The following is a 14,989-nucleotide window of genomic DNA, read 5'->3' on the forward strand; positions in this document are numbered from 1 at the left end:
AGTTACAGGAAGGAACATGTCATTACAGCCAGCATTTCTATGGGCACTGGGGATCTAAACTCAAGTCTTCCTGTTTGTAAAGCAAACACCTCACCACTGAGCCATCGCCCCAGTTCCAACCTGAAACAGATGGCCATTGTTACAAAATTCTAGTGGGGGAAAAAAAGTACATTAACAAAATATATTATTTCTTGTAATGTGATAGAATGGGTACCCCAACACTCCACTGCTATGAAGCAGCTAGGACTGGAAATATGTATAAATGCATATTCTAAATATAGTACATAGTTTTCAAGGAAATGCTGCAAAGTTTCAAAACAGACAAGCAAACAAACAAACACCCCTGGAGAATAAATGTAGGTGTGGTGGTTGCTACTTCTGACTTCACATACAGCCTGGAGTTTAAAGTCAAACAAGAGGAGAAGGAGGAGGAGGAGGGAGGGGAGGGGAGGATGGGGGATGGGGGGATGGGGGAGGGGGAGGGGGATGGAAAGGAGATGACAACCCAGAAGCAAGCTCTTCGTAAAGTGCAGGCTGTGTCCAGAACTCACACAGTGTGCTTGGTGTGAAGAACCACAAGCTGAAGGGTTCACAGAATAAGAGTCCCATGAAGCGAGCATGGAGATCTCCTCTGAAGGAAATTATCCTCATCCTAAGAATTTCCAATGAATATGAACTTATAATTGTGTGTGTGTGTAATATAAACTACCGTCTTGAATTCACATACAGAGATATTAAAAATTATAGGATAGAAAACGAACACCATGTTTAAAGTATATAAAAGTTAAAGGTATATAAAAGAGATTATTAAAATTATGAATAAGGGATAAGAATCTACAAAAGCAGCCAGATTGATCTCAAAAAAGCTAAAAGTCCTAGAAATAAAAAGTACATTATGTGGAATTTTAAACCCCAGATACATCTAAGCAAAATAGTGGCGTAAACTATAGAACTATAATTTTATTGAACACAGAGTCAGAAGTATCCAATATTAAAAAAAAAACAAACAAACAAACAAACAAAAAAAAACGTTAGGAGAATCAAGCACAGAAAACCACAGAAAGCACATCTGGAACCCCAAAACAGGCAACAGAGGAAACAAGGGAGGAAATCAATGTCTGAGAATATCTCACAATTAGTACAATAACCGTCAGGTCCATGAAATGAACAAGAAGACACCTACATTTAAATTCACCATGAAGTATAACACAACACAGAGACAGCTTCAATGTAACCCAGAGGTAAAGCCCAAAGGTATAATAGGTACAGGACAGATACCTTCTCCATGGCAACAAATGAAGCCAAACACAGGAAGAGTAAAGTCTTCAGGTGCTGAGCAGATATCACTGTCAGCACAGGGTGGCATTCCTCACCAGACCTTTCAAATTTGTGGACGATCCAATCCACATCCCCTCAACCTCATCCCAATCCGAAACAGTTCAGCACCAAAGCTCCCCAATGCACACTTTAGGAATGTGAAAACAGATCTGACACGGGCAATGGGAAGGAACCAGAGACATGGCAAACAGGACACAGGCAGACATTGCATAAAAGTAACAGTCGGACTGTTAGCCTCGGAGCAGAGCAGGTAGACCGGATGCGAAAGACTTGTGATGTGGTTCCGCATTCTGCCCCCCTACCTGAGGATGCGACATTGTTTCGAGATGAGAGGGAGGGAGGGAGGGAGGGAGGGAGGGAGGGGGAGAGAGAGAAAATCTGTTCAACACATGGCAATGAAGGAGATAAGACAGAAGTGAGAAACCTAGAAAACTTAGATAATGTGACAGACATAAATGGATACAAATCAATAATGAGGAAAACCATGAGTGGTCTCATCTTTCTGTTTAAACATTTGGGAATGACCCATAATGTTTTGAGAAATAAGTACTGGATTCAGCCTTATTCTCTCTACATCTCATGAAAATGAAGTGACCATGAAAATAAAGTGATGTTTAAGAGCCTAGGCAGAAATACTTTGAACATCAAGCATCATAGAGGCGAGTCATCTTTGGGGGTTGGATTCTGAAATATTTACAAATGCATATGCAGACATTTGGGGGGATGAAACCCAAGTCTAACAGGAGATTCACCTATGTTTTACATACTTACTATGTCCATAGCCAAAAGATAATTTTAAACAGCATTTTAAATAATTTTTCACACAAAAAATTCCATGGGGAAATATTTTCCTCTTGTGTTATATCAAATGTTTAAATACAGTTAGACTGTGGCACATTTTAGATTTTGGATTAGAGACGCTCAACCAAGTAGAAAAACTGGCAAATAGAAAATATCAATAGAATAAAATAAGGATCTGAGGGGAAATAAAAATAGTATATTGTTAAATGTCTCTGTAGACTTATACAAAGAAAAGGCAAGCCATTATTATGAGAGATGAATCAAGAACACTACTGGAGCCCCAACATACTATAAATACTATGAACATCTTTATGTGAATCACACAAATGACTTGGATGAAATGGTAGATTTTCCAAGACACAAATTCCCCCCAAAAATGGTTTAAGAAGTAGAACTCTTGGCTAATGACAATGTATCCTGGCTGGTTTTTATGGTAATTTGACATAGGCCAGAGTCATTTGGGAAGAGAAAATCTCAACTGAGAAAATGCCCCTAGCTGGATTGTAAAGGCAAGCCTGTAGTTAATTTTCTTGATTGATGATTGATATGGGAGGGCCCAGATCACTGTGGGTGGTTTCACCCTTGAGCTGATGGTCTTAGGGGCTATAAGAAGGCAGACTGAGAAAGCCATAGCTATAAGGAGTGTTCATCTATGGATTCTACTTCAGTTCCTATCTTGAATTTCTGCCCTGACTTCCTTGGATGATGGGCTTAAGCTATAAGATGAAATAAGCTCATCTTCCTCTCCAAGTTGCTTTGGATCATCACGTTTTACCACAGAAATAGAAACCCAACTACAACAATGCAAGTAAAAAACAAAAATCAAAAAACAAAAAACCAACTGTATTTGTAATGAAAACCTCCCCTCGAACTGATGTTCGGAGCAAGAGAGTTTCTCTGGTGAGCTCAGTCCAGCACTCAGAGCCAGAGGAGAGAATAGCTTCCAACTCATTTTCTAAAAGCTAGTGTTTCCATGATACCTAAGCAAACACACTAGTGTCTCACAAAATATATCCCCAAATATTAGCAAATGAAATTTAGCAATATTATTTTATGATGTAATATATCATAACCAAATAGCAATCCCAAATTAGCATGAAAATCATTGCAGTTCCCCCAGGTTCATAAAATAAAGAGGAAAACTCCTATTGTTAGGCAAATAAGGCTTTAAAAGAACTTGTCAATACTCAATGCCCAGGCAAATCAAGAGTCTTCATCAAATTAGTAACAGGAATAAAAAAATTAGACTGAATAAAAACCAAACAAGGGACTTACGTAGACATTTCTCAGAAAGTCTATATAAATGATCAACAGGCACACACACATACATACAATATTCAAACATTAGAAAACCTTTAAAGAACCGTAAAGCAAAACCACAATGAGATACTAATTAGGATGGATATTTAAGAGTAAACATAGAACAAGTATGAATGATGGTATACAGAAACAAGGACCTTTGTACTTAACAGTAGGAATGCCAAGTAGTGCAGTCGCCATGGAAACAGTATGACAGTTCCTCAAAACTTACAAATAGAATTGACATGTAACTCAGCAATTTCACTCCTAGGTATATACCCCCAAACAGTGAAAGCAGGGCATCAAAATAACGTTTGTACACTCATGTTCCTGGGAGGATTAATAAAAATAGACTAAAGGTAAACAAAATCCAAGTGTCCATCAACTTGTGGATGGGTAAAAGAGGCCATATTCATGGAAGGGAAGGTGATTGTGCCTCAGCGAAGAAGGAGACTGACAAATGGCACACTATGGAGAAAGCCTAAGGGTGTTGTGTGCAAGTAAAACTGAGCCACTCGCAAAGGGACAGATGATGTGTATGATTCCAGTCACATGAGGTCCCCAGAGGAGTTAGTGCAGAGACAGCAAGTGGACTGTGCTCACCGGGGGATGGAGTGCCAGCTTTAATGGGGACAGAGTTTTCTTTATAAGACAATAAGGGTTCTTTGGATGGGTGTGGTGTCAGTTGCCAACCATCATTAATTTACTTAATGCCATTGAACTGCTCACTTAAAAACCAGTAAAATATCTCACAATAAATGATGAAATATAAACAGTACTTTATATAGACAGTCTTATGGAGATGGAATCTACATTTTAAAATATCCTTATACTTAAGGACTAAGACAAAATGCTGTCTCTCAGTACCTCTCTTTATATCCTACTTGCAATGATGCCTTATGCAATAAGTCATGAAAAACATGGCTGTGCATAGAGGATGGCCTTCTAGAGCCTTTCACCATCTCTCATCTCCTACATTATTTTCACTACCTATTCTGCAACATAAATTGTTCGACCATTAGAGAACTGGAACAAATAAATATCTTGTTTATGGCTGGGTTCTCATGTATGAAACTGTCAAAAGGCAAGTTTTTTTTTTAAAGGGAAACTCCTAAGCCACCTATACAACACTGCTGTATTTGATAAGACCTCTTAAGAGAACCTCAGTACTAAAGATCATTCTATAGAAATCAATTATGTATGCGTTGAGAAATTAATTGTTTAAAGCTCAATATTAGCATTCATAATATGAAGAAAGGAAGAATCTATTGTATCCACACTAAACATTATAAAATACTGGACAAGCCCCTTCTGCTCCACTCGAGCCCCGGGCTACCTTGCCAGCAGAGTCTTGCCCAACACCCGCAAGGGCCCACACAGGACTCCCCACGGGATCCTAAGACCTCTGGTGAGTGGAACACAGCGCCTGCCCCAATCCAATCACGCGGAACCTGAGACTGCGGTACATAGGGAAGCAGGCTACCCGGGCCTGATCTGGGGCACAAGCCCCTTCAGCTCCACTCGAGCCCCGGGCTACCTTGCCAGCGGAGTCGCCTGACACCTGCAAGGGCCCACACAGGATTCCACACGGGATCCTAAGACCTCTAGTGAGTGGAACACAACTTCTGCCAGGAGTCTGGTTCGAACACCAGATATCTGGGTACCTTCCCTGCAAGAAGAGAGCTTGCCTGCAGAGAATACTCTGCCCACTGAAACTAAGGAGAGTGCTACCCTCCAGGACTGCTTATAGAGGCTAACAGAGTCACCTGAAGAACAAGTTCTTAACAGTGACAACTAAAACAGCTAGCTTCAGAGATTACCAGATGGCGAAAGGCAAACGTAAGAATCCTACTAACAGAAATCAAGACCACTCATCATCATCAGAACGCAGCACTCCCACCCCACCTAGTCCTCGGCACCCCAACACAACCGAAAATCTAGACCCAGATTTAAAAACATTTCTCATGATGATGATAGAGGACATCAAGAAGGACTTTCATAAGTCACTTAAAGAATTACAGGAGAGCACTGCTAAAGAGTTACAGGCACTTAAAGAAAAGCAGGAAAACACAGCCAAACAGGTAGAAGTCATTAAAGAAAAACAGGAAAACACATCCAAACAGGTAATGGAAATGAACAAAACCATACTAGAACTAAAAAGGGAAGTAGACACAATAAAGAAAACCCAAAGCGAGGCAACGCTGGAGATAGAAACCCTAGGAAAGAGATCTGGAACCATAGATGCGAGCATCAGCAACAGAATACAAGAAATGGAAGAGAGAATCTCAGGTGCAGAAGATTCCATAGAGAACATCGACACAACAGTCAAAGAAAATACAAAATGCAAAAGGATCCTAACTCAAAACATCCAGGTAATCCAGGACACAATGAAAAGACCAAACCTACGGATAATAGGAATTGATGAGAATGAAGATTTTCAACTTAAAGGGCCAGCTAATATCTTCAACAAAATAATAGAAGAAAACTTCCCAAACATAAAGAAAGAGATGCCCATGATCATACAAGAAGCCTACAGAACTCCAAATAGACTGGACCAGAAAAGAAATTCCTCCTGACACATAATAATCAGAACAACAAATGCACTAAACAAAGATAGAATATTAAAAGCAGTAAGGGAGAAAGGTCAAGTAACGTATAAAGGAAGGCCTATCAGAATTACACCAGACTTTTCACCAGAGACTATGAAAGCCAGAAGAGCCTGGACAGATGTTATACAGACACTAAGAGAACACAAATGCCAGCCCAGGCTACTATACCCGGCCAAACTCTCAATTACCATAGATGGAGAAACCAAAGTATTCCACGACAAAACCAAATTCACACAATATCTTTCTACGAATCCAGCCCTTCAAAGGATAATAACAGAAAAGAAGCAATACAAGGACGGAAATCACGCCCTAGAACAAGCAAGAAAGTAATCACTCAACAAACCAAAAAGAAGACAGCCACAAGAACAGAATGCCAACTCTAACAACAAAAATAAAAGGAAGCAACAATTACTTTTCCTTAATATCTCTTAATATCAATGGACTCAATTCCCCAATAAAAAGACATAGACTAACAGACTGGCTACACAAACAGGACCCAACATTCTGCTGCTTACAGGAAGCCCATCTCAGGGAAAAAGACAGACACTACCTCAGAGTGAAAGGCTGGAAAACAATTTTCCAAGCAAATGGTCTGAAGAAACAAGCTGGAGTAGCCATTTTAATATCTGATAAAATCGACTTCCAACCCAAAGTTATCAAAAAGGACAAGGAGGGACACTTCATACTCATCAAAGGTAAAATCCTCCAAGAGGAACTCTCAATTCTGAATATCTACGCACCAAATGCAAGGACAGCCACATTCATTAAAGACACTTTAGTAAAGCTCAAAGCACACCTTGCACCTCACACAATAATAGTGGGAGACTTCAACACACCACTTTCTTCAATGGACAGATCGTGGAAACAGAAACTAAACAGGGACACAGTGAAACTAACAGAAGTTATGAAACAAATGGACCTGACAGATATCTACAGAACATTTTATCCTAAAACAAAAGGATATACCTTCTTCTCAGCACCTCACGGGACCTTCTCCAAAATTGACCATATAATTGGTCACAAAACAGGCCTCAACAGATACAAAAATATTGAAATTGTCCCATGTATCCTATCAGACCACCATGGCCTAAGACTGATCTTCAATAACAACATAAATAATGGAAAGCCAACATTCACGTGGAAACTGAATAACACTCTTCTCAATGATACCTTGGTCAAGGAGGGAATAAAGAAAGAAATTAAAGACTTTTTAGAGTTTAATGAAAATGAAGCCACAACGTACCCAAACCTATGGGACACAATGAAAGCACTTCTAAGAGGGAAACTCATAGCTCTGAGTGCCTCCAAGAAGAAACGGGAGAGAGCACATACTAGCAGCTTGACAACACATCTAAAAGCCCTAGAAAAAAAGGAAACAAATTCACCCAAGAGGAGTAGACGGCAGGAAATAATCAAACTCAGAGGTGAAATCAACCAAGTGGAAACAAGAAGAACTATTCAAAGAATTAACCAAACGAGGAGTTGGTTCTTTGAGAAAATCAACAAGATAGATAAACCCTTAGCTAGACTCACTAAAGGGCACAGGGACAAAATCCTAATTAACAAAATCAGAAATGAAAAGGGAGACATAACAACAGATCCTGAAGAAATCCAAAACACCATCAGATCCTTCTGCAAAAGGCTATACTCAACAAAACTGGAAAACCCGGACGAAATGGACAAATTTCTGGACAGATACCAGGTACCAAAGTTGAATCAGGATCAAGTTGACCATCTAAACAGTCCCATATCACCTAAAGAAATAGAAGCAGTTATTAATAGTCTCCCAGCCAAAAAAAGCCCAGGACCAGACGGGTTTAGTGCAGAGTTCTATCAGACCTTCAAAGAAGATCTAATTCCAGTTCTGCACAAACTATTTCACAAAATAGAAGTAGAAGGTACTCTACCCAACTCATTTTATGAAGCCACTATTACTCTGATACCTAAACCACAGAAAGACCCAACAAAGATAGAGAACTTCAGACCAATTTCTCTTATGAATATCGATGCAAAAATCCTCAATAAAATTCTCGCTAACCGAATCCAAGAACATATTAAAGCAATCATCCATCCTGACCAAGTAGGTTGTATTCCAGGGATGCAGGGATGGTTTAATATACGAAAATCCATCAATGTAATCCATTATATAAACAAACTCAAAGACAAAAACCACATGATCATCTCGTTAGATGCAGAAAAAGCATTTGACAAGATCCAACACCCATTCATGATAAAAGTTTTGGAAAGATCAGGAATTCAAGGCCCATACCTAAACATGATAAAAGCAATCTACAGCAAACCAGTAGCCAACATCAAAGTAAATGGAGAGAAGCTGGAAGCAATCCCACTAAAATCAGGGACTAGACAAGGCTGCCCACTTTCTCCCTACCTTTTCAACATAGTACTTGAAGTATTAGTCAGAGCAATTCGACAACAAAAGGAGATCAAGGGGATACAAATTGGAAAAGAGGAAGTCAAAATATCACTTTTTGCAGATGATATGATAGTATATATAAGTGACCCTAAAAATTCTACCAGAGAACTCCTAAACCTGATAAACAGCTTCGGTGAAGTAGCTGGATATAAAATAAACTCAAACAAGTCAATGGCCTTTCTCTACACAAAGAATAAACAGGCTGAGAAAGAAATTAGGGAAACAACACCCTTCTCAATAGTCACAAATAATATAAAATATCTTGGCGTGACTCTAACTAAGGAAGTGAAAGATCTGTATGATAAAAACTTCAAATCTCTGAAGAAAGAAATTAAAGAAGACCTCAGAAGATGGAAAGATCTCCCATGTTCATGGATTGGCAGGATCAACATTGTAAAAATGGCTATCTTGCCAAAAGCAATCTACAGATTCAATGCAATCCCCATCAAAATTCCAACTCAATTCTTCAACGAATTGGAAGGAGCAATTTGCAAATTCATCTGGAATAACAAAAAACCTAGGATAGCAAAAAGTCTTCTCAAGGATAAAAGAACTTCTGGTGGAATCACCATGCCAGACCTAAAGCTTTACTACAGAGCAATTGTGATAAAAACTGCATGGTACTGGTATAGAGACAGACAAGTAGACCAATGGAATAGAATTGAAGACCCAGAAATGAACCCACACACCTATGGTCACTTGATCTTCGACAAGGGAGCTAAAACCATCCAGTGGAAGAAAGACAGCATTTTCAACAATTGATGCTGGCACAACTGGTTGTTATCATGTAGAAGAATGCGAATCGATCCATACTTATCTCCTTGTACTAAGGTCAAATCTAAGTGGATCAAGGAACTTCACATAAAACCAGAGACACTGAAACTTATAGAGGAGAAAGTGGGGAAAAGCCTTGAAGATATGGGCACAGGGGAAAAATTCCTGAACAGAACAGCAATGGCTTGTACTGTAAGATCGAGAATTGACAAATGGGACCTAATGAAACTCCAAAGTTTCTGCAAGGCAAAAGACACTGTCAATAAGACAAAAAGACCACCAACAGATTGGGAAAGGATCTTTACCTATCCTAAATCAGATAGGGGACTAATATCCAATATATATAAAGAACTCAAGAAGGTGGACTTCAGAAAATCAAATAACCCCATTAAAAAATGGGGCTCAGAACTGAACAAAGAATTCTCACCTGAGGAATACCGAATGGCAGAGAAGCACCTGAAAAAATGTTCAACATCCTTAATCATCAGGGAAATGCAAATCAAAACAACCCTGAGATTCCACCTCACACCAGTCAGAATGGCTAAGATAAAAAATTCAGGTGAGAGCAGATGCTGGCGTGGATGTGGAGAAAGAGGAACACTCCTCCATTGTTGGTGGGATTGCAGGCTTGTACAACCACTCTGGAAATCAGTCTGGCGGTTCCTCAGAAAATTGGACATAGTACTACCGGAGGATCCAGCAATACCTCTCCTGGGCATATATCCAGAAGATGCCCCAACTGGTAAGAAGGACACATGCTCCACTATGTTCATAGCAGCCTTATTTATAATAGCCAGAAGCTGGAAAGAACCCAGATGCCTCTCAAAAGAAGAATGGATACAGAAAATGTGGTACATCTACACAATGGAGTACTACTCAGTTATTTAAAAGAATGAATTTATGAAATTCCTAGCCAAATGGATGGACCTGGAGGGCATCATCCTGAGTGAGGTAACACATTCACAAAGAAACTCACACAATATGTACTCACTGATAAGTGGATATTAGCCCAAAACCTAGGATACCCAAGATATAAGATACAATTTGCTAAACACATGAAACTCAAGAAGAATGAAGACTGAAGTGTGGACACTATGCCCCTCCTTAGAATTGGGAACAAAACACCCATGGAAGGAGTTACAAAGACAAAGTTTGGAGCTGAGATGAAAGGATGGACCATGTAGAGACTGCCATATCCAGGGATCCACCCCATAATCAGCATCAAAACGCTGACACCATTGCATTTACTAGCAAGATTTTATCGAAAGGACCCAGATGTAGCTGTCTCTTGTGAGACTATGCCGGGGCCTAGCAAACACAGAAGTGGATGCTCACAGTCAGCTATTGGATGGATCACAGGGCCCCCAATGGAGGAGCTAGAGAAAGTACCCAAGGAGCTAAAGGGATCTGCAACCCTATAGGTGGAAAAACATTATGAACTAACCAGTACCCCGGAGCTCTTGACTCTAGCTGCATATGTATCGAAAGATGGCCTAGTCGGCCATCACTGGAAAGAGAGGACCATTGGACACGCAAACTTTATATGCCTCAGTACAGGGGAACGCCAGGCCAAAAAGGGGGAGTGGGTGGGTAGGGGAGTGGGGGTGGGTGGGTATGGGGGACTTTTGGTATAGCATTGGAAATGTAAATGTGCTAAATACCTAATAAAAAATGGAAAAAAAATAAAATACTGGAAGAGGACATTGAGGACAAATGTGAGGAAGCAAGACGCTACATAATGGAAAACCACAGGTTTGCTTCCATTTATATGGACATGAATATTTACCCTTGACCCCCAGGGGTGAGGGTGGTGTAACGTTGACTATTAAAGATCACATGTTCCAGAGATGGCAGGAATATTTCATGTCTCTGTATAATTGCTTTTAATAGTATCCAAAGTTTGGTGACTTTTAAAAAAATATTTCAATTAATGTGATTTTTCATTTATAGAAGGATGTTTTAGCTTCTGAAATCAGTCTAGAAACTTTTATTTTCTCATGTTCCTTGTTCATAATTTTAACTATCTATTTTATATGCCTTTAAATATAATGTTTATTTTATGACCTTTTATCTTTTCCTTCATCAGAATACCTTCATAAATCTATACATAAAATGTCTGTAAGTAAACAATGTCTAAAAACAGTGTATGAGAGAGTACAAAATTAGATTGTGGGTCTTGCTTAAATATAAAATGGATGTTAGACAGGGTCTGGTAGCACTTTGGCTGAATCCTGCAGTGGTTGGACCTCTCCATGCCGCTGGGGCACACTAAGAATAGCTGAGAGGATCCCCCCATCTTTCCCATACATAGATGGAGCTTTTCTGACTCACATAGTATTCATGTGGAATGAAATTCCTACAAGGAAACACCTGTGTAAACCAGGGAAATCCTTGCATAAACAAGAATACCATACAGGGGTGGTACAGCCAGCCAGTTCTGAAATAACAGATTTCTCATCGATGGTCCCCACGGATAAGTGGCATACAGCATGTAGGAAAAAACAGATTCCTGTACTGCACCACACAGGAAATTCATCTGAAATGATTACAGATTTAAATAAAGTGAAGAATGTGGGCTAGAGGAACCTTTCTAAGCCTGTTTGGGGGGTGGGGGGATATAAAGGCAGGTGATAGAGGCAGCAAGGAATCTGAATGTAGAAAATTACCAGAAGCAGGCATGATGACTAAAGGCAAGATGGCATCTTGGGAGAGAAATCCTGGAACAGAAAAGGCATTTTAGTGAGTAATCCTGGAACCTGAGTCTCACTTGCTAATACTACTGATAAGACCAGCCTTGATGCTTCAGTTTAGACCTGTGATTATCCACAAGGGTCAACTTTATTCTCTGGGACAGTGTCTGGAGACATTTTGGAGGTGTACCCCTTAGTGGGTCAGGGAGAAGTGATGCTAGTATCTATGTGTGGAGACCAGGAAAGCTCCTAACACTGCTACATGACATTACCAAATGCCCCATTTCTGGGTTGAGAAGCTGTTAGCCAAGCATTGTGTGTGTGTGTGTGTGTGTGTGTGTGTGTGTGTGTGTGTGTGATAAAAATGAGCCCAGAAGGAGATAGAAGCTCAGTCACGGCTTCTTGGAAATTTCTCGTGCTATCTGTGGTGCTGTTCATCTAAAGTTACTTAAAAACTGGAAGCTTTACCAGCTATAGACTTTTACCATGCACGTCTTATTATGCCTGCCTATATTATGCTACAGAAATGTCTCATTAAAATGTACAGAGAATGTTATAATGGCGATGCATGATGTTTGAGGATGCTTAATGAAGGCAAAGTTCATGTGGCAACACTACTGTGTCAAGAAATCTATACCCATGAGCATTATGATCATGTCTGTCTTCTCACCAAAGTCTTAGGAATCTTGCTAAGAAATTCCATGGCTCTTTTTAAGGATGTTTGTCAACACATTGTTCTAAAAGGTTTAAAATAAAAGAGATATGTTTAACAATATGATTTTTGGTTTTCAAGGTGAAGTAAATCCATAGAGTAGAAGGCTTTACAAAGATTAGATGTTTAACAGGGAATCATGGACAACACAGGTGGACAATCCAGGTGTATGATGTCATTTTTGTTTTTTAAAAAGAGGAGAAGAGGCTTGTGCTGTAAGATCGAGAATTGACAAATGGAACCTCATAAAACTGTAAAGCTTCAGTAAGGCAAAAGACACCATCAATAAGACAAAAAGGCCACCAACAGATTGGGAAAGGATCTTTACCTATCCTAAATCAGATAGGGGACTAATATCCAATATATATAAAGAACTCAAGAAGGTGGACTCCAGAAAATCAAATAACCCCATTAAAAAATGGGGCTCAGAGCTAAACAAATAATTCCCACCCGAGGAATACCGAATGGCAGAGAAGCACCTGAAAAAAATGTTCAGCATCCTTAATCATCAGGGAAATGCAAATCAAAACAACCCTGAGATTCCATCTCACACCAGTCAGAATGGCTAAGATAAAAAATTCAGGTGACAGCAGATGCTGGCGAGGATGTGGAGAAAGAGGAACACTCCTCCATTGTTGGTGGGATTGCAAGCTTGTACAACCACTCTGGAAATCAGTCTGGTGGTTCCTCAGAAAATTGGACATGGTTCTACCAGAGGATCCCGCAATACTCTCCTGGGCATATATCCAGAAGATGTTCCAACTAGTAAGAAAGACACATGCTCCACTATGTTCATAGCAGCCTTATTTATAATAGCCAGAAGCTGGAAAGAACCCAGATGCCCCTCAACAGAGAAATGGATACAAAAAATGTGGTACATTTACACAATGGAGTACTACTCAGCTATTAAAAAGAATGAATTTATGAAATTCCTAGGCAAATGATTGGACCTGGAGGGGATCATCCTGAGTGAGGTAACCCAATCACAAAAGAACTCAAATGATATGTACTCACTGATAAGTGGATATTAGCCTAGAAATTTAGTATAGCGAGATATAAGGTACAATTTGCAAAACACATGAAACTGAAGAAGAATGAAGACCAAAGTATGGACACTTTGCCCCTTCTTAGAATTAGGAACAAAACATCCATGGGAGGAGTTACAGAGACAAAGTTTGGAGCTGAGACAAAAGGATAGACCATCTAGAGACTGCCATATCCAGGGATCCATCCCATAATCATCCTCCAAACGCTGACACCATTGCATACACTAGCAAGATTTTGCTGAAAGTACCCTGATATAGCTCTCTCTTGTGAGACTATGCCGGGGCCAGCAAACCCATAATGGATGCTCACGGTCAGCTATTGGATGGATCACAGGGCCCCCAATGGAGGAGCTAGAGAAAGTACCCAAGGAGCTAAAGGGATCTGCAACCCTATAGGTGGAACAACAATATTAACTAACCAGTACCCTGGAGCTCTTGACTCTAGCTGCATATGTATCAAAAGATGGCCTAGTCAGCCATCACTGGAAAGAGAGGCCCATTGGACTTGAAAACTTTATATGCCCCAGTACAGGGGAACGCCAGGGCCAAAAAGTGGGAGTGGGTGGGTAGGGGAGTGGGGGGGAGGGTATGGGGGACTTTTGGGATAGCATTGAAAATGTAAATGAGGAAAATACCTAATAAAAATATTTTTTTTAAAAAAAAGAGCCAGGAATACATTGGGATCCAGAACACACAATGTAGTCACCAGCTGGCTAATAAAAACTTTGTATTGGCTTAAAAAAATTAAAATTAAAAAGGAGAAGAGAGGAAAGGAAGTATTATATGAGGAGAAAAAAAAGTTAGTGTGTGAATGGGAGAATTTACATAACCAATGGGAGGACTTACAGGGTAGTAGGGTTAACGTTGATTTTCATGTTTCTATTTTTACTTCAAAAAAAATTTTTTTTTGTTTTTTTGTTTTTCAAGACAGGGTTTCTCTGTGTAGCCCTGGCTGTCCTGGAACTCACTTCATAGACCAGGCTGGCCTTGAACTCAGAAATCCATCTGCCTCTACCTCCCAAGTGCTAGGATTAAAGGTGTATGCCACCATGCCTGGCTCAATTTTAATTTTTATAATGAATGTTTTACTTTTTCAACTAGAAGCAGAGAAGAAAGGTGCTGATTCATTTAAATTTTTTTTCCTAAGCAATCTTTTCACAGAACACTAAACCTGGAAGAAACCATAGCCACCAGTGGGCTGGGACAGGGCACGTCATGCCAGCACGATGTCCCTCTCACCCTGACCTCCCAAATGCACCCACCGCATTATGACATTTCATGCATTT

General features: G+C 39.9%; 1 protein-coding gene across 10 annotated transcripts in view; it reads right to left on the reverse strand.

Moving 5' to 3' along the window:
- D7Ertd443e (DNA segment, Chr 7, ERATO Doi 443, expressed) overlaps positions 1–14,989 on the reverse strand; it is a 254,380-nt gene that overhangs the window by 58,676 nt on the left and 180,715 nt on the right. Inside the window, exon 2 of one of the 10 annotated variants that reach the window (XM_011241907.3) lies at positions 11,922–11,972. The exons of the other annotated variants lie outside the window; for them this stretch is intronic. Within the exon in view, the coding sequence (XP_011240209.1) occupies positions 11,922–11,934 (13 nt within the window). The 5' untranslated portion in view covers positions 11,935–11,972. The remainder of the gene's footprint in view (positions 1–11,921; positions 11,973–14,989) is intronic. 10 annotated transcript variants of the gene reach the window in all.

Source organism: Mus musculus, chromosome 7 (genome assembly GCF_000001635.26).
Source record: "Mus musculus strain C57BL/6J chromosome 7, GRCm38.p6 C57BL/6J".
NCBI lineage: Eukaryota > Metazoa > Chordata > Mammalia > Rodentia > Muridae > Mus > Mus musculus.